The sequence below is a fragment of the Paramisgurnus dabryanus genome, chromosome 5 (assembly GCF_030506205.2).
Source record: "Paramisgurnus dabryanus chromosome 5, PD_genome_1.1, whole genome shotgun sequence".
NCBI lineage: Eukaryota > Metazoa > Chordata > Actinopteri > Cypriniformes > Cobitidae > Paramisgurnus > Paramisgurnus dabryanus.
Window position 1 is genome coordinate 23,608,044 of NC_133341.1, and position 20,137 is coordinate 23,628,180.

The 20,137-nt window shown below is 37.5% G+C and overlaps 1 protein-coding gene across 5 annotated transcripts in view; it reads left to right on the forward strand.

Moving 5' to 3' along the window:
- The window catches only part of osbp2b (oxysterol binding protein 2b), a 71,994-nt gene that overhangs the window by 32,096 nt on the left and 19,761 nt on the right, over positions 1–20,137 (forward strand). For 4 of the 5 annotated variants that reach the window (XM_065250423.2, XM_065250422.2, XM_065250420.2 and 1 more), the window contains one exon: positions 18,137–18,387. In XM_065250423.2, coding sequence (XP_065106495.1) covers positions 18,137–18,387 — 251 coding nt within the window. Of the gene's footprint in view, positions 1–3,479; positions 3,736–18,136; positions 18,388–20,137 lie in introns of those variants that run through there. The other variant, XM_065250421.2, reaches the window with a different exon arrangement.

Genomic DNA, 20,137 nt, shown 5'->3' on the forward strand with positions numbered 1-20,137 from the left:
TCTCTATGCGTTTCAAACGCGAGGAGTGAGCAGTGGACTAAGCAGTTGGCTGCAATTCACAACCTCACCACTAGATGCTGCTAAAATTAACACACTGAACTTTTAAAAAGGGCTGTAACAAACCAGACTTTGATACAGCGGCTCCACTTCGTGATCACTACTACGCAGACTCTGGATCCCAAAGCACTCAGCTTTTTGGAATTGGATTTATTTTTATACAATTAAAGTGTTTTGAGATGCGTCATCCATCTTTCTTACAGTCTATGGTCTAACTATTGGTAGGTAGATGTCTTTAAAAATAGTCATCATTTATGCAATAATTTTGCACACATACAGTATAAAACACAAACATTTTTTTACATTGACTTGTGTGGAGGATGAAACCCCACTATGGTGGAAAACAAACGTTTGTGTTAGCATGTGTGTGGTATGTGCTGATGTCCGTGTTCTTTGGTACATGTCAGTGTTGTTTATGACAACTGACACTGATGGATTAACACACGTACACATTAGTGAAGGTAACCTTGTGGGGCAGCAGCAGTAATATTGTAATACCAGCCCTGCTGGTGTGTGTGTGTGTGTGTGTGTGTGTGTGTACATAAAAATGTGGAGGGTGTGTAATTGTTACAGCACATCAGTGACCTTGTCCTGCTATAAACGTTCAGGGCACTGCAGCTAGCGGACACTGAGCTCTGCTGGTGCTTAACTGTACGAAGGCTCTCGACACTCATTAGTTGAACATTTTTAAATATAGGAGAACTTTGAGTTAGTAATGAACTGACAAAATGTAGAGATGCTAGGCCAAAATTCGCTATTTGCATAAATACTGATACTTTTGACAGTGCGGTACTTAAAGCTTTGGGTGGGAACCAGTTGGCTGGTTTGATCCCGGAATAATTACTTCCATACTGTGTCGAGTTTCAGAGGATTTTATCCATAAGGAATTAATTGGATTTGCAAATATTTTCATTTATTTAGCAGATGGTTTTATACAAAGTGACTTACAAGGATAGGAAACAATCAAGCAAATTGTCACACAAAAAGTGCTCATAGTGTTTGCAAGAAACGTTGTCTCAATATGGCGTACAGTACTGTGCAAAAGTCTTAGGCCACCACCACCACCAGACTTGTTGTTTTAGAAGTTAAAGGGCCCTATCTTGCACCCAGCGCAATTGACTTTGTCAGTGACGCATGTATCATTCGTATTTTGCGCCGGCGCACAGCGGGGTTTTTCCCTCCACAGATGCACGTCAGCAAACTAGGGAATGAACTTGCGCTCCCTGGGCGGTTCAGCGCAAAAAGGAGGCGTGTTGCGGCGCAAACCATCTCTTATGCTATTTTGCAGTTTCAAAAAACAATTGCGCTACTAACCAAAAAAAAATAGTCTAAAGTCAGTGGCGCGTTGCGCGTGGTTCATTATGCTATTTTAAGGGCGCATGCTTGACCATAATGTATAGTGTGCACAACGCGCATACACTTTGCTTATCTAATCTACACAGATGCAACAGTTATTTTTGGAAATCATAAATTGTTACACTTAAAAATATTAATACACGAGATAAGGGGAATCATAGTGGTGAGCATTGTGGTGATAGTTTTTATTTATTCTCATGCAAATAACGATTAAAATATTTTCATAACTTTGTTGTGTGGCTGTATTATGTTTATTTTATGTAAATAATAGTTAAAATGTTTTCATAAGAAACCTTAATGTATATGAACTTGATTTGTAAGAGTACTTTGGGGTTGGACCTTGCTTGCGTTTCTTGGGTCCGATTTCAAAGCCCCCAAACCCTTTCAGCGGTGAGGGTGGACGCAGCGATGTCCTCTGCTGGCGTCAAGTCCTGAGGCAGATCCACCTCCCGTTACACGGCGTGCCCGATTTATGCTGGCAAGCGTGGGATTCCCCCGTACAAGGACGTCGGTCTCCTCAACTGTGAACCGCTCCTGGCGTGCGCCTGGTAAATCCGTCATAATAATAGCAACCCGCCATGGAGCTTGCGCCCTTGCGTTTAAAGGGAATGTTGGCTAGCGTTCTGATTGGTTTATTTGACGTTACGCCCAAACCACACCTATGAATAATGAACCTACTTCAGACCAACCCCTTATTGATTTGCGCCCGGCGCAAGAGTTATTTCTCACGCCGGGAAAATAGCAACAGCGCCCAAGATCCGCCCACAAACTCACTTGCGCGTTGCGCTTCGCACTTGCGTTTCAGATCGTTAAAATAGAGCCCTTAATGTCAATACAAATTTATTTTTCTATTTATTTTATTAAAAACAGAAAATACAGGAAATATGTAAAAAAAAAAAAAAATTTCGGGACTGAATGTCTTCTTTAGCCATCGTCATTGTTTAGTGTGACCTCTCTTGGCACTAAACACATCTTGAGCTTTTTTGAGCAAAATGAAGTAAAAAGACTGGAAGTGAATTTTATTTACATTTAAGAGATCCTGCAGTTTCCTGCTATTGCTCAAGTGGAAGGGGAGTTTACCCTAAAAACTTGACACATCAGTTTAAATTTGTATTAAGTTTTTAATACTATATACACATTTCCACATGTCCTGTATTTTCTGGATGTATTCTATTAAAGAGACAATTATGTATGATATTTGATCACTATAACATTGCAAAAACAACTAATCTAATTTTAGCATGGTGGACTTTTACACAGATACAGTACTGTATATTTTTTCCCAATAAGAGTTCCTGGTGAAAGGAAAGTTCAAAAAGTGTTCAGAAAGTGTTGGAGGCAGAGCAAACTTTAATAAGACTAACATATTAAAACATATTTGTAATATTGTTATGAAATAAGGAGCATTAAAAAAAATTCAGTCATTGATTTCACATTGCTATCAATCTTTGACATTGCTTATTTTCTTTGAAATAGTGTACATTTATTGCTTAAAATGAACACCAGATTGCTTTCATGTTGACTGAAACTGGGTCACTCCAGATTTCCTGTAATAAGTGCACTTTGGATAATATGAAAAGCTTTTGATATATGAGTCCTAATTCCTCCTAGTGTTCCCCTTTAATTCCCAGTATATCATCGTATGACGTGTTTGTAAAAGCAAAGCCGGAGGAGTGTATGTGTTCCTCTGTCTATTCTAAGAAAGACAGCAATGTACTGCAGACTACTGTATCCCCCACCCTCCTTCACCACCACACTGCATTAAGCTGTGCACGAGGAGAGGAATGCCAATACAGTATGCTGCGGTCTCATTGTAAGCGTGTGCACTCTGAAGGTTAGGCAGGATAGCGAAGATGTGAAATCAAGGCCGTTTAGGTCTATACTTGTTCAGGCCCAGGAGAAGCATTTGCTCCTTTGAGGCATGCCAGGCAGCGTGTGTACATGTGTACACGCGGAACTCTGTGAGAACTCTCGACCGTTTCTCCCCACACTCATCCGGCTGATGTAGCAGTCCGGGCGTACTTCCTGCGCAGCGGTTGGTTGCGTCAGCGTGTGTGGAGAGGAGGACAAGAGGAGCGGCGGGCCCATAGTGTTGTGGAATGAAGAGTGGAGCATGCTGGGAGCCGGTAAACGTGCGCTCCTTCTGCAGCGGGGGCTGTCTGAGCCGGTTCGGCCGTGGTCAGTGCGCTCATCCCGGAGGAAGAGAAGGAAGAGATGACACCTCCTCATCTATATCACACACCCCTGCCCCTCTTGCTCTGGTACGGGCCCCGACTCGCTCCTCTTCGTTCTGTCATCTCTTGAACCTCACCTGCCTCAGAGGTATTGTACTGTATGTCCATCTGACTCTCGCTGTGTGATGCTTTGATTTCTCTGCATGTCGGTTTCGCCTGGACTTCTCGACAGGAAGTGTGGGTCAGCACTTCCTGTCAGCTACATTTTCATTTGCAGAAGTTGATTGACGTGTACAGGCATCCTGTGATGTTTATGGTTTTCTTTTTTCCTCTCTTTCTTCCCCTCTCTCTGAATTATGTTTGTGGACAAATGTATACTTTTTTGTTCTTGATAGTTATTTGCTCTTTAATAGTCAGTGGAAGTCATGTCTGGTGTTTTTATAGTGTTGTCCTTTGGGTTGTTATTTTGTTCACTACAAAACAAAGGGGAAGAAAAAAAGTTTAATACTGTGAAATGTAAAATTAAGTTTGATTAATGTCTTTGTGAGTGTTGTCAAAAGTACCGGTATTTCGGTACCAAGTCAGTAGTGATGCGTGAAATTTTGGTACCACTTTAGAAAGTATATATATGAAAAATAATGCCGGACATCCCTGCCTGAATGTTAAAGGGGCACTCCACTTTTTTGGAAAATATGCTCATTTTCCAGCTCCCCTAGAGTCAAACATTTGATTTTTAAAGGTTTAGAATCCATTCAGATGATCTCCGGGTCTGGCGCTAGCACTTTTAGCATAGCTTAGCACAATCCACTAAATCTGATTAGACATTAGCATCGCACCTTACAAATAACCAAATAATTTCTATATTTTTCCTATTTAAAACTTGACTCTTACAGTATGTAGTTACATCGTGTACTAAGACCGATGGAAAATTCAAAGTTGCGTTTTTCTAGGCAGATATGGCTAGGAACTATACTCTCATTCTGGCGTAACAATCAAGGACTTTGCTGCCGTAACATGGCTGCAGGAGGCGCAATGATATTACGCAGTGCCTGAAAATAGTCCCCTGCTATTTAAAGATACTAAGGGGACTATTTTCGGCTGCATAATATCATTGTGCCATGTTATGGCAGCAAAGTCCTTGATTATTATGCCAGAATGAGAGTATAGTTCCTAAAAAAATCACAACTTGTAATTTTCCTTCTGTCTTAGTACACGATGTAACTACAGAAGAGTCAAGTTTTAAATAGGAAAAATATTGAAACCCTTTGGTTGAGCATGATGCTAATGGTCTAATCAGATTTAATGGATTGTGCTAAGCTATGCTAAAAGTGGTAGCGCCAGATCCAGAGATCAGCTGAATGGATTCCAAAACGGTATAAATCAAATGTTTAACTCTAAGGGAACTGGAAAATGAGCCTATTTTCAAAAAAGTGGAGTGTCCCTTTAATTGGAGTGCATAGCTTATTGGTGCCATATCCACTGACATTAACCTCAGTTGGTGTGTATGAAAGTGTGTGTTTATGAGCTCCTGTTTTCTAAAAGATGATGTGTTTTAAATCAGTAGTGCAGGAGATACTGTCATTTGGGTCAGACAACACTGGTCTGCACAAGAACATCTTAGTATTTGATTCAGTATATGTAGCTTTGCAGCATTTAAAGCACTGCATAAACTAAACACAAATGCATACTTAGATTGTAACAAGATTGTGGTTACACTAAGAGCAATTTGCTATGTATGGAACGCAAAGCTTTAATGTCAGATTTAGTTAGCTTAATGCTTTTTTTTTGAAGAGCCATGTTAACTGTGTTTTGAAGTTTTCAGTTGCATACATTGAGACATTTTGCTAGATGACGTAGGTGCACTTGATAATAAAGGAAGTGAGAGCAAGTCAGATGTAAGTTGTGGAAATAGTCACACTTTTATAAGTAGGAAACCATAAGTAGTTACTGCAGTTGTGATCAATGAAGGTCAAGTGGTTTTCAAGAATCCTGAGCTGTTCATGCAGCCGCTGTGAAAGAGCTGGACTGAAATTGACAGATGAAGTTTTTTTCCAGGAGGAGCTCAGGGTTTATTGTAGGGAAATCAAACTACATCACTAATAGCTTTGGTCGCCGCATGTGGTTTAGTCACATATATTGTTTGACTACAGCTCACATAAGGGCCAGAGCAGCACTGGTCCGGCCCAGTGTCAAAATATGCTATGATAATGTCAAAAATCTAAGAAAAAGCGTTGCATAGAAAATAACCCACATACTGTACATAGCATTGAATATATTATATAATTAGTTTGAGAAAAAAAGACATTGATGTGTTGTCACTTTTAGTGAAGTGTTGGAAGTGTAAGTCCTTTCTTCAATTTTTATAATGAGCAAATCATATAAGCGAGTGATCCAGAATAGAGGTCCACACTGTTGTGCGCGTGCGTGTGTGTGTCTGTGTGTGAGAGAGAGAGATTGTGAATTTGAGTTTGAGTGTGCTTGTGGTACAGTGTGACATTGAAATGGGCTATTTTCTCCACACAAACACACACACACACACACACACAATATCCTCACTGCATATTATGACAATGTGCAGACAATGTTCACTTTTGCAAGAAGTAATTTTATGGTGAAGTTTATACAAGGTATCTTTCTATTTGTGACTTATGTACAAATGTGTTCAAAATCTCGGGTAGTAGGCTACATTCAGCTCTTAGAAAATTTAATGTGTTTCTCAATGACATTGATGTTGACAGAGTGACAGTTCAGAGTCTGTTTTAAAGGGGACAAATCATGAAGATCTTACTTTTTCCATGTTTAAGTGCTTTAATTGGGCCTCCGATGCTTCTATCAACCCAGAAAATATGAAAAAGATCAAGTAACTTGGTTTTGGTAAACCATTCTCTGTTAGCATGCGAAAAATAGGCCATTGAAATTTGGCTCCTCTTGTGATGTCAGTAGGGGATAATACCGCCCCTTAATCTGCACTATCCAACCACTGTACTTCCATTTAGTGCAGAGATCAGCTCATTTGCATTTAAAAGTACACACACAGAAATGGCACACTTTTGCTCACACCTACAAAATGTAAATTTTAACATGTTATAATTAATTATCTATATGAAATTATGAGCTAAAACTTCACATACGCACTCAGGGGACACCAAAGATTTATTTTACATTTTAAAAAAGTCTTGTGAAATGTCCCTTTTAAGGTCGTTCACATTATGGATATTATATAACTATAAAAGATAATAGCAGGGTTCATACCACAACTATAAAGATACATGGAGCGATATCGTTGGAATCACTTTGGGATAATTTTTTTCTAAGTGATGAACGATAAAGCATTAGCATCCAATCAAATCTATTCAAATATGAAGTGCTTGGGTATTTGAAATGGCAGACAACACTGTGGAGATGCTCTTTGCTGAAGTCCATAAAATAAAATGATATTGAAGTACTGTATCCAGCGATGCTTCAGTTGCAGTAAAATTGACTATGTAATTTTTTACAATGTTATCGTCCGGTGGTGTAGACGCTATAGCGTTATAGTTAACATTATGGTTATCATTAAAATTTGAACAGCCCTTTAGTCAATATCTCTTTAATGTTTTAGAAATTCATAGATTACAGTTTTCAGGATTTATTTTAAGCTTTAATCATTTTTTATTAGTATTCATTAATATCTTGTAAGTTTAAGAGGTGGTTTCCCAGACAGGAATTAACTTAAGCCACGACTAGGCCTTAGTTTCATTATGAAATATAACTAGTTTTAACACTTAAAACATTACTTGTGTGCATTTTGAGCACTGATGTATTTTAAGATATGTCAGTGCAAGTTGTTTTCAGTTTGGACAGCTCTTACATTTATTTTAGTCTAATCCCTGTCTGGGAAACCGCCCCTAAGTGTTATAGATAAATGAGCTTTATAACATGTTTTGCTGTATATACAACCATAAAGCAATTTGATAAAATATCAACATCCATCTAGTGCTAATTTAAAGATTCATTCAGGGTTTGCAAACATTTTTAAATATACTTTTAAAAATATTTCTTAGAGTCTTCCGCAACACTGTAAACTTTGACCATTATTAATAATAACTACAACACTGCATAAGTCATCAGTTTGGGTTATTTAGCTTTAGGAGGAATTAGGTCTAATGGTTGATAAAGGTTTTAACACACTGAACATAATGGGGCAGTTTTCCAGACAGGGTTTAGTTTAATCCTGGACCTTTTGATGACTGGATGATTATTCTCTTAGTTATATTAGGACCAGTAAGTAGTTTAAAAAAAATACAAAAATTGGTGTGCTTGAATCTTGAGACAAAACAATGGCAGTTGTATATATTAAGATATTAAATGTCAGTGCAAGATGTTTTTAAATTAAGGCAGCTCAAACATGCATAGTCTGGGACCTAAACCCCAATATGTATTGTATAAGTAAGGGATAATGTAGAGGCAGACGGTAGTTATCGGGAAATAAGCCCCGACAGTGTGATCAGGACCCGACGCGAAGCTGAGGGTCTTGTATCACACTGAAGGGGCTTATTTAATCAATAACTACCGGCTGCCTCTACATTATCCCGCTTATTACACAGCTACTTGCCACATAAGAAAAAAACTGGACATGAATATGAATTTGAAACATTTTATTGGCATATTTGTTTTAAATTAACATTTTTATCCTTCCGCAAAACTTTGCACAGATGCATAAAATAATCGTAATACCTTATTAAGATCCTCTGCTTCATACTTGTCTGTCTCCATTTTTTCTCTTTTAGCCAGTCTTTGAGAAGTTTTAATGCCCATTCTGTATTTTTTTGTGTGTTGGCTTCGTAGCTGTCATGCTCTATTTTGTCAAGTTCAGTCTCAGTAAGCTCTCTGTGTCTTGTCGTTGTTCGTTCTTCTATCCACTGTTTAAATGTTTTGTTTTTTCCGTACATGTTAAAATGAATATCAAACTTTTTCCATTCTTAATTGTGGTTGTCCCGTGTTTGTCACAAGATGGCGCCAAACAGTAATCTTTGTTGGCGCGGAGGGATTTAAAACATACAAGTAGTACCGGCTATGCGTTATTACTTTGGAGCGGTTATTATTTGAAAAGAACGAACCTGCAAATGTCTCAACTGACCAATCAGAATCAAGCATTCCAGAGAGCCGTGTAATAATATATGATAAACATAATAGATAACATTCTGGTTTACATTACATTTAAATCTAGGGAATTAACAAATGCTTTATCCTAATCAACTTAAAAAGTAAGGAAAACCGCAAAGTGATTTTTGATAGGGAGGCAATAAAGGTGCCATAGCAGCTTACAAAATTATTAACCTCATATAATAAACACATCTGCTCATTTGCTAAATGTGAAAATTTATTACATTTTAATATATGTTATTAAGAATATTTCCATCAATTTTTTTTGTCTAATGAGTAAATGGAACCTGATTTACATTGGTGTTTTACATGCAGAGAAGTATCTCATTAGTTTAAGTAAACATTCAAATAAAGTTTGCAGTACTGCAATAAAAGTGATGGATTTTACAAGCCCAGTTAGTGTGTAGCTATACACAATTTGTGGTTTTAGAGCAGGCTTTTGAGTATGTTTCAAGTGTCTCCTGTTGTCTGAGAACATCATTTAAGATCTGCCCCTTGATTTCTGTCCATTTAGATATCAGTCTTTTAGAGAACTTGCTTGTCCGCCTGTACATAATTCAGTTAAATGACCAACGGTTAACATTTTAGTGGTTTCTCTCTTTATCTATAATGGAGCTGAAACCACATTAAAGGGAGTTCACAAAAAAATTACATTTTGTCATCATTTACTCACCATCATGTTGTTACAAACCTGTATTTATTTCTTTGTTCTGCTGTACACAAAGGAAGCGATTTAAATATTTAGATGAATTAGTAGGAAGAGCTGACAGATTTTCTTATTCTAATAGTCTGTGACTTTGTAAGTGACACTCCATCATCCAATTATGCAGGTCAGCATTCAACACACAATATATGAGAAGAAGACTGAACTCTTCTTTCTGGCCATTGCAGTGCTATAATATAATCTAGCTGTATTATTATGTTTCATCTACAGAATGTTCACCAGATATGGCAGTTTAGGTGTTGATGTTCTTCTGATAACTGAGCTTGCAAAGCTTTTTGAACAAAAATAGAAGACAGCTGGTGGAATTATGTCCATAGATATTTTAAATAATTATCAATGTGTGCACGATAGTCACTTGGCATGCTTTTTAAGCTAGGAAATGTTTTTTTTTTGCCAATACAGTTTAATACACAATCAATCGGCCTAGAAAGATATTATTGAACTTTCTATAATAATGGAAATGACTCTTCAGATATGCTTGAAGAGACTGCTCATTTTAAAACATTTCTATTTTCAGCCACACAGTAGAAGCTGGCAAAGTTGAAATCCTCCGTCTTACATGGGATTTGTAGAAATCCTTTTTAATCTTTTGAGTTCTGTAATAGAAAACTTGAAAACCATTTCAAATACTATGTGAATGTGCACTATTGCTGGAAATAACAGTGGGGCAATATATTTGAAATTATGTAACCAGATAATAAATGTATTAACCTTCTTTTTTTTTAAATGTACATTTTATTGTTACATTTTTCTTTATGGTTTACTTTACATCATGGTTTGATATATTATGCATATATCTGATCATTTATAAGGGTCATAAAGAAGGTTGTACACAAAGATAATATGCAAAGTATACTAGCTGTATAGATAAAGGATATTACTCAAGTACCAAGTTTATTAAGTGGGTCCAAGGGGAAAACAGACAGGAGGTGCCAGCTGCGTTTGTGTGTTTGATCTATAATTTTCATGCTCATTTATTTACACTGTCAGAAAAAATGGCCAAAATATGTACCACTGGGGCGGTACCCTTTCAAAAAGTACAGCTTTGGAGCTGAGTTAGTACCTCAGAGAGCTGTTTTTGAAGTAAAGCTGTTTTTTGTGGTTGTACATGTGTGCTCAGAGTTAAACCTTGCAAAGGGAGAGAAAGATGCTTGGAAAAAGAATAGTGTACAGCATACAGTGCAGTGAATACTGCCAACTATATTTTAAAAATAGCACGTAATACACACTGCAATATGCTTCGCTGCACATTTGAACCCCTTCAAACCTTATTTTTCAGGTGTTTAATCAGTGTGCCTTATTTTGATTGGTTGATCAGCATTTTTATTGGTTTGAACCACAAAACATGTGATGTCCATTCCAGTGGACCCAGGGTCTAAAGGGGTTAAACAGTAGTATACTGTGTTGTCACATGACCTCAGTTGCATGTTCAATTCAGCCAGTAGTGTACATTTTTTAAATTTGCATTTATTTATTTTAAGTTTTAATTATGGTAGTTTTTTACACTTTTTTTAAATCCAATTTTGTGAAAAAATATATTAAAGGTACAGTGTTGTTTTTAGTGGCATTTAGTGGTAAGATTGCGAATTGCAACCAACAGCTTAAGGGCTTGTTATAGTTGTGCGTAGGCCCTAAAGCCGCCTTTCCACTGCACACGACAAACGACGGCTGATAAGCCGGAAGTCATTCATTTCCTATGGAGAGTCGCAAAGGGTCTGCGTTAAGTGCCGACCATCTGCGGATGCGTAAATATCGGATCCGTTTTGAGCGTTGGATCCGTTAAAAAATTTGAACTTGCGCGACTAAACCGCATGCGATATGACGACCGGAAGTTATGTATTTCATTGTATTCCAATCATAAACTGTTTGTGAGTTAAAAATGATTAATCCTTTTTGTTTAACTTTATTAGTAGCACTTAAATCCTTTTAAAAAAAACTTTTGATTACTGATAATAAATACATTATTAATTTAATCTGTGTATGTATTTATTTTAATCTTGTCTTCATATGTTCTCTCAAAAAAATATTGGCAATCTTTGTCATATATGCATAGCTGTTTATTGTTTCATTCATTTGCATTCATTTATTTATTCCACCATGGTAAATATATTAGAATGAAGCCTCTTGCGCTGGAATGAGCTTCACTCCCATATACGATTAAACTGAAACTTCATTACGACTGCCACTAGGGGGAGAACTCCGACTGTCGTTTCCGTATGTCGTGTCGCAGTGGAAAGGCGGCTTAAGGCGTAGCCACGAAGGCGTAGGTTCCGCATCAGTTTTCATTTATACTTTTGCATTGTTGTCCGCGTCGTCGTTCAAACACACATGCAGACCGCTGGTAGGCAGTTTCCACACGTGTAACCACAGTAGCAGCGCGACTGTCAAAAAAAAAGAAGCTTGGCAAGTTAACCCAAAAACGAAGAAGAAACAGCAACTTGTTGTGTATGATTTGAGAACACCAACAATGATGGAAGTAAATAAACAGAGATTTTTGTTGCAGTTTGAGTTAAATCACTCCTCAACTCGGCTCATCTTTGTTTTCACCGTCACAAACAGAAATACCTATGACGCAGTTTTTTTTACAGCGCTTGCGGTCAGCGTAGAACTGACGCGCTGTTAAAAAATTTGCGAGGTGCACGTCAGGCTATGCAGAGCTACGCACAGGCTACGGATAATCTACGGCATAGAGTTTACGCACGACTATAAATCGGCCTTAAGTCCACAGCTCACCCCTCAATTTCGAAATGCAAAGAGAAGCTACGGTAGCTGCCACAGGACAAAAATGTCATCATCTTACAAGTAGGGACGAAACGCGCTCTGTACAACAGTTTGTCCGATTAGGACTACTGTAGAAACATAGACGTGACTTCCATGTAAGGGGACCCGTGGTGTATATAGATAACAGCTCGTTCTAATGTAATAAAAACAATACAGTTCATTTTGTAGGCTCTTTATACATATGTTATGTGTATTATATTGCATTTCTGTCAAGAAATCCTTCTAAAAGTCCCACATTGCACCTTTAGGTGTGATTACTTGTGAGACAGGTATTCCATGCATACTGATTCATTTGCATACTTTGCACAATATACATACTATATACTGCTGTGAACAATCCCACAGATTCCTCCGTCAGCAGTCACATGAGACACAGCAAAAAGACACATGATGTGCAAGATCAGCCAGTGTGCATGAGTCTGTGTACATACTGTAGTAGTGTTTGTGTTTGTGACTGAGAACAGCCAATGTAAAGAGGGATGAGATGGTTCGATTGAGCGTTCAGTCCATCTCAACCTTTCCAGGGTTTAGACCCCAGAGATTCATTCTGCAGTCAATAACTGTCTTCAGGTCAGTGGTTGATTAACGCCCACCAGCAAACAAGTGAACGCTTGATAGAAAATAAGCAAATAAATATATAAGCTGGGATTAACTCGGTGTTGTAAGAGTTAGGTTGGTTATATTTGTCGTTTAATTTAGTTAAAGATACCGTGTGTGAATTTTAGCGACATCTAGTAGTGAGATTACGAATTGCAACCAACACTCAATTTCAAAATGCATATGGTAGCCGCCACAGGACAAACACGTCAAGGTTTGAGACAACGTAGGGACGAAACGCGCTCTTTAGAACAAGTTGTCCGTTTAGGGCTACTGTAGAAACATGACAGCGACTTCCATGCAAGGGGACCCGTGGTGTATGTAGATTAAAGCGACTCATTCTAAGGTAATAAAAAACAATACAGTTCATTATGTAAGGTCTTTATACACCACTGATAATATAGTTATGTGTATTATATTGCATTTCTGTATGAAGATCCTTCTAAAAGTTACACAGTGCACCTTTAAGTGATTAACTGAAGCTATTTTAAGGCTTACTGGAATATTTGATTTTGCCAAACTACTGTATATTTGACTATGGTCACCCAGTCTTCTGTATTTTGTGTAGTTTAATTTCTCTCATTTCACTCAGCAGTGTCTTTCCACATCTAGTACTATTATTTTATTATTTTCAGCCATAAAAGTATTTACTTTTATGAAATAAGTATACATTTAGGATTATCTCAACACGATCCTCTTATTGGAAAAATGCCCTAAGATAACCCTATGCACACACACATGCATGCATGCAGTGTGTTCTCCATCTGTGCGTGTTGTTGAGTCATGAGAAGGTTAATGTGTTCAGTCTCTGAAGAGTTTGCTGACTGTGGCTCTGCTCTCTGCTGAGGAGGAACAAACACAGTCAAATCAATCTCACCCTTGCCATGCTCTGCTGATCTGAAGGAGGTTGCCATATCCTCTTCTCTCTCACACACTGTGCCACATCTTCTTATTTGACTTTTCAGTAGAGGAGATTGCAAAAATTCCCTCATGTAAGTTTCAAATGCATTTTATTCTGTCTAAAGCTGCATTCAGACTAGCAGCCACTAGCAGTAGCAGAGCAACGCAATCTTATTGATTTCAATGGAAGCTTGGCAACAGTGGCTGTTGGCGACTGGATGGGGCGTGTCCAATCGCGCGACAAAGTTGAGAAATGTTTAACTTTATGCAAATTATTAGCGACTTTCAGGAGCGACTACCAATGAAAACGAAGCAGTGGAGTTCACGTCATCAGTCTCTTGTCAGTTACTGGAGTGGACGGTACTCATTTGTTTATGACAACCAGATTTAGAAATGCCTCTTTTTAAAGAGACGAGCGTCACACAACGACAAAATTGCTTATAATGGAAATGTACCTTAAGTAGGGGTACAGTATATATTCATTACAGAAACGTGCCATTCTCAAATACATCATCTGTTATTTGTGTATAAAAGTATTTGTGGATCTGAGAAATCAATTACCATTTGTGATTTGTCCTGTCCACTGACAAAGATGTTTGTAGGGGAGATTAAAGTGTGTAACCCTTTAGTTTAGATTTTTTCCACATATGTGACCCAGTCTGCGAAAAAAAAAATATATTACTGTTTTCCACATAAAATTATCCTACATAATGTAAAGGACATTACCTTGATAACTTTAATATTTACTGTGTAAGGCCATGTCAAAGATTGAAGTTAAAGTGAAATGAAACTTTGATGCTCCTAATCTCATAATGAGATTACAAGCAGGGTTTCACAGACAGTCAATTTCAATTTATTTTTGTTGATGCAAAACATTTTCAAAAAAGAAATTACATTTTAAACAAATTACTTTTAAAGCTCAGTAGTGTGTTTGTATGTGTACACATCTGTCCCTGCTTGGAGCTTTCAAACTAACTGGTATCACCGGATGAATTCAGTCAGACCAGACCATCTGCTGTCTCCCATTTGACTTTATTAGAAAGTGCAGTTGTGTCTGAAATGTCTTTGGATTCTTCTCAGTAGATAATCTTGTCTATAGTTAACACACACGTGTGTGTGTGTGTGTGTACCTGGTAATTATCACGTTGTGGGGACCAATTGTCCCAACAAAGATAGGAATACCAGTGTTTTTGTGACCTTGTGGGGACATTTTAATGTCCCCATGAGGAAACAAGCTTATAAATCAAACAGAATGATGTTTATTGAAAATGTGAAGTAGCTGAATGGTTTCTGTGATGGTTGGGGTTAGGGAATGGGGTAGGTAAGGGGAATAGAATATACAGTTTGTACAGTATAAAATGCATTACGTCTATGGAATGTCCCCACAAAACATGGAAACCAGAATGTGTGTGTGTGTGTGTGTGTGTGTGTGTGTGTGTGTGTTTTGCCACTATGTGTGCATCAGTGTCTATGGTAACATTACCTGAGCGACTGCCTTTACAGCCTCAGTCACCTGTAAAATGAGCAGTAATTAATGAAGGGAATTAGGAATAACTGCAGTCTCACACTCATTAAAGCCAACAGCTGGAAAACGGATCATGCTTATGGGATTTCTTTTACCTGTACTAAAATTAGTTTTGGGATGAAATTGGGTCATAAATATGCATAAAAATCTGAGTTTAGTGTAGTTAGGACAGAAAGGAATTTTAAGGTCTGCTAGTGTCACTAAACTAAATCGAGCACAACAGTCGAGTTAAAGGGATAGTTCACCTAAAAATGAAAAATCTGTCATCATTTTTTCATCCTCATGTTGTTCTGAACCTGTATAATTTTTTTTTTGTATATAAGGCAGCCTTCAGACCTCCAGGTCCATCTGCAATTTTTCCGGCATCCCTCCTCCTCCCCATCTCTTCCTTCACTGCTCCGTTTCTTCCTCTGTGCAGTTTTCTGATGCAGGGGGTAGAACTTGGTGCTCGAGCCCCGGTCTCAGGTTCGCTCTCTCTGAAGGTTCAGAGCTCTTGTGCAGAGCGCCCTTCGAGGACAGGAAGCCATGTTTCTTTACCATTTATCATTAAAGGTAGGGTAACACATTTTGAAAAATGCTAACGGTAGCCGCCTAGCAATGAAATCCCGATCCCACCCTCAAGTCAAATCGCTCTCCAAAGTCACGCCTCTTTCCAAACACATGAACACGCACAGATCAGACGGTCACGTCTCATGTCTCATTCACCAGTGAGAAAACTTTGCAGTACAAAGTGAATAACATTTCCAAAATAACCAACATAAACAACTGGTTTACATCAGAATTAAGCACGCGTTCGGTTGTGTAGACGTAGTAACAATATGGTTATGCTAATCCGGAAAACGAACACAAATTTCATAAGCAACACAACGTTTCATCAAAGTAGAATATCTGAATCCATCTCAATACAAACATATCGCGTACCTACCTTACCAAAATAAACAGTGCAACGACCCTTTCAGACCCTTTGCCTCCTGTTGCTGTTTGCATCTCGCGGTAAAGCAGTAAAGTTACAGATGTTAATTTGGGTTTTTGCTCTTGCTGATCCAGGCAGTTTTTGCTGTTGTTGTTATAAAAGATGCATTTAGTTTTGTTGCTCCTGTGTAGGTTGTCAATTCAGCAGAAAAGTTTGCTGTTCTCGCTGTTTACAGACAGAGCGCACGTGAACGCGCCGATGACGTATGGTATCTGCGTGGACTCGCTGCGCGGTGGGAATTCAAATTACGCTTACGTATGAGGGACATAAAAGGAAACGTCCGTTCGGACCGAAATCTATGATTTGTTGAACATTTTTTGGTCCTACGCCTTTCACAGATGACATAAATTTTTACAAATACATTTAAACAACTTAACACAGTGATTGCTATCAGAATGTGAGGAGACTTTTAACCAGCATAACTAAAAATGTTTCAGGATCAAATCTGTTACCCTACCTTTAAGACCTGAAAGCGCGAATTAGTAAAATTCGGGTAACGGTCGGTCAGGTCGTTTGAAATAAAGATGGCAATTAACTATTTTTAACAATTACTACTTTTAAATAATGCAGGCCAGGAAGCAGTTTGTGTGTATATATATATTATTATTTTTTTTTGCAGTCCGCAATACAGTAGATTACAATGAGGGTTCCACAGACAGGGACAAGTTCCATTTATTTTAACGTTAGTTGAAAACATCGGTCAGGTGCAGGTTTTTCATACATTGTCTCCCATTGACTTCCATAGTAGGAAAAACAAATACGATGGAATTCAATGGGTACCGTCAACTATGTGCTTGCCATCATTTATCAAAATATCTTCTTTATCATTTATCACAATACATCCATAATATTTGTTTTCCTACTATGGAAGTCAAGGGTTACAATCAGCGGTGTGCCACCATTATTTATCAAAATATCTTCTAGGGCTGTGACGGTGGCAAATTTTTACCACCGCGGTGGAACCATCAACAACAACCGCCGGTGTTGCGGTGGTGGGGTCCATGGGGGGGTTAGGGTGGTTTAAATGGTGAAAGAAAATAAAGTTTCACTAAATGCGCTTCCTGATAAGCGCAACTTTAACCTGGTAAAATTTTTATTTCACAACAAAAGACAAACGTGATGTGTATGTATCACTGTCACTGGAGACCAAAAGAAACTAAAGCAGACGCACAACACAGTGACATGGCTAAACTCCAACGTGCTGAGTTATGCTAAAATCCAGAGATTTGTGTATTAACATAAAACAATGTTATAAATTTGTATCTTAGGCTTTAAATTACTGTACAACTTTTGTTATTATTATTTCACGTGTAAAAAAAACTGCAATTTTTACTTATTATTTTGTTTAATCATTCACCTGATATGTGACGTCACACAACCGCCGGTGGCACTTCACCACTGCGGTGGCATTGCACCACCGCGGTGGTGCGGTGGTCATGACAACCGTCCCACCCCTAATATCTTCTTTTGTGGTCATCAAAAAAAAAGAAATTCATGAGAAAATGTTGACAGAATTTTCATTTTTGGGTGAACTATCCCTTTAACTACCGAAGAATCCCATGCATGCATCTTATAGAGAAAAATTATCCTCCTTGCATTTATCAATTGGAGCAATCGCTGTTGCCATGGAAACGAGAACTCCCACTTTTGTGAAGCATTGCGAACTACGTATTTAAATCAATTTCCCTACAATCAGATTATCTGTTTGTATATCTCTGAATATTTTGCAATATCCTTTAAATAAACAATGACAATTGCACTATTTTAGTAAACTGTATATGTCCATATGTGTGGTTGTGGGTATTTGTATTATGGGTAACTCTAAAATATTTTTTAAAGTTGTCCCAATCTCTGCATCGATGTTCCTCTGGTTTGATTCGATCTCTCTTTCTCTCTATGTGTAGATGACTCTGCAGACGAGGAGCCCACGACTCAGTCAGACAACAGTGAGATCCAGGGCACGCTGAAGACTCTGGCCAGTAAGTTGGATGACCTGAGCACTTGTAATGACTTGATAGCCAAGCACGGAGCGGCGCTGCAGCGGTCCCTGAGTGAACTTGAGGCCTTACGTGTGCCTCTGGAAGGGGGAGAGAAGATCAAGGCTGTTAATGAGAGAGCCACCCTCTTCCGGATTACCTCCAATGCTATGATCAATGTAAGTGCACATGTGATTTTCACTTTTCACTCAGAGTTGTGTTCAAAAAATAACAGTATACTAATAAAAGGGAAAATAGTGCAGAAATGTTAGTAATAGATTTTATTTCCTTATTTCAAATGTATTGAAAACATTGCACATTCAATTCCAAATCAAAGCAATAACAGTCAAATTTACATGTCTGTGCTTTTAAAGAGAAGCAAAGAAAATGAATATTAAGCTGTTCAAAAAAATAACAGTGTCAACATTTTTCTCTGTAGAGATTTCTTAAGATTTAACTTCACTTTAAACTATTGAATTAATATTTAGAAGCATTACCATTGTTACTGATAACTGCTGCAAGTCTGTATAAAAATCAAGTTAACCAAATCTTGCACCTAGAAACATGTATTTCATCCCAGGATCCACAGTTCCTGTCAATTTTTAATTTTCGCTTCATTTTACTTAGAAATTCAGCTGCAGATATATTTTATAACAAACATTTGCTTTCCTTTTTTCTTAACAACGAACAAAAAGAAGCGGTTTTTTCACAAAATAAGTAATTTTCTAATGAAACTTCACACTGCTATTATTTTGATCACGTCAATTTCAGTAAACAAGTCAATAATTTAAAACAAGTAATGTAGTGTGGATATAATTACCAATGGGTCTTTTGTTTTTCTATTACACTCCTACATCTGTAAGTAAATAAGGTACAATGCAGAAATATTACTACTACTAATAACAGTGGTTTATCATGTTACTGTTGTTGCACTGCTGTTTTTTGAACATAACTATACATGGATGTTAACTTAAATTGAAACACCACCTTTTTCAATATTTTACTGTGTTCTTACCTCAACTTAGACAAATTAATACATATCTATCTTTTTTCAATGCGTGCACTGAATCTTTGTACAGCGCGCTCTGAATGTGTTAGCATTTAGCCTAGCCTAGCACCATTCATTTCTTAGGATCAAAACAGGGATGAATTTAGAAGCCACCAAACACGTTTTATTTTGTGCCACCATACTTACTCGTGTAACTACTCATGTAACAAGCTTAAAATAGGGATAACATGGAAGTATTTGGTTGCTTCTAAATTCATCCCTGTTTGGATCCCAAGGAATGAATGGGGCTAGGCTAAATGCTAACACAGTCATGATGCACTGCACAAAGATTAAGTGCACTCACTGAAAAAAGTTGGGTATGTATTAATTTGTATGTACGAATAAAGGTGAGGTAAGAACATAGTAAAATATTTAAGAAACAGTGGTGTTTTCCTTTAAGTCACTATAGAGTAATTTGTCTTAACAAGTGAATTTGATGTTAACATCAATTTTGTGTAGTGAATAGTTGCATTACACAAATACACAAATGTTGAATTACTAACATTACTGCTGTCTTTTATATCTCTCGATATCTCAAATTACAAAAGAGTTTGAACTCAATTAATATTTCACCAACTTTAAATTAAGAATAACACTTGTTGATTTCCTTGTATAGATATTTGTTTTTAAAAAGAGAAAGTATATGTTGAAGTTACTGAACTTGTGTATTAAATATCAGGATCAATATGAGTTTGTGTTTTTACTCATTTGAACAATGTTCTCAACCTTCCCTGATGTTATGATCAATATAAATAAGCAATAATCAGAAAGACTGGGGGGAAATAATTGTGTTTCTTTGCTTGTGATTGAGATCACTTAATACAAAGTGAAAACCGAACCTGTATTATCTCACTTATCCAGTCATTCTTTATCATACATAG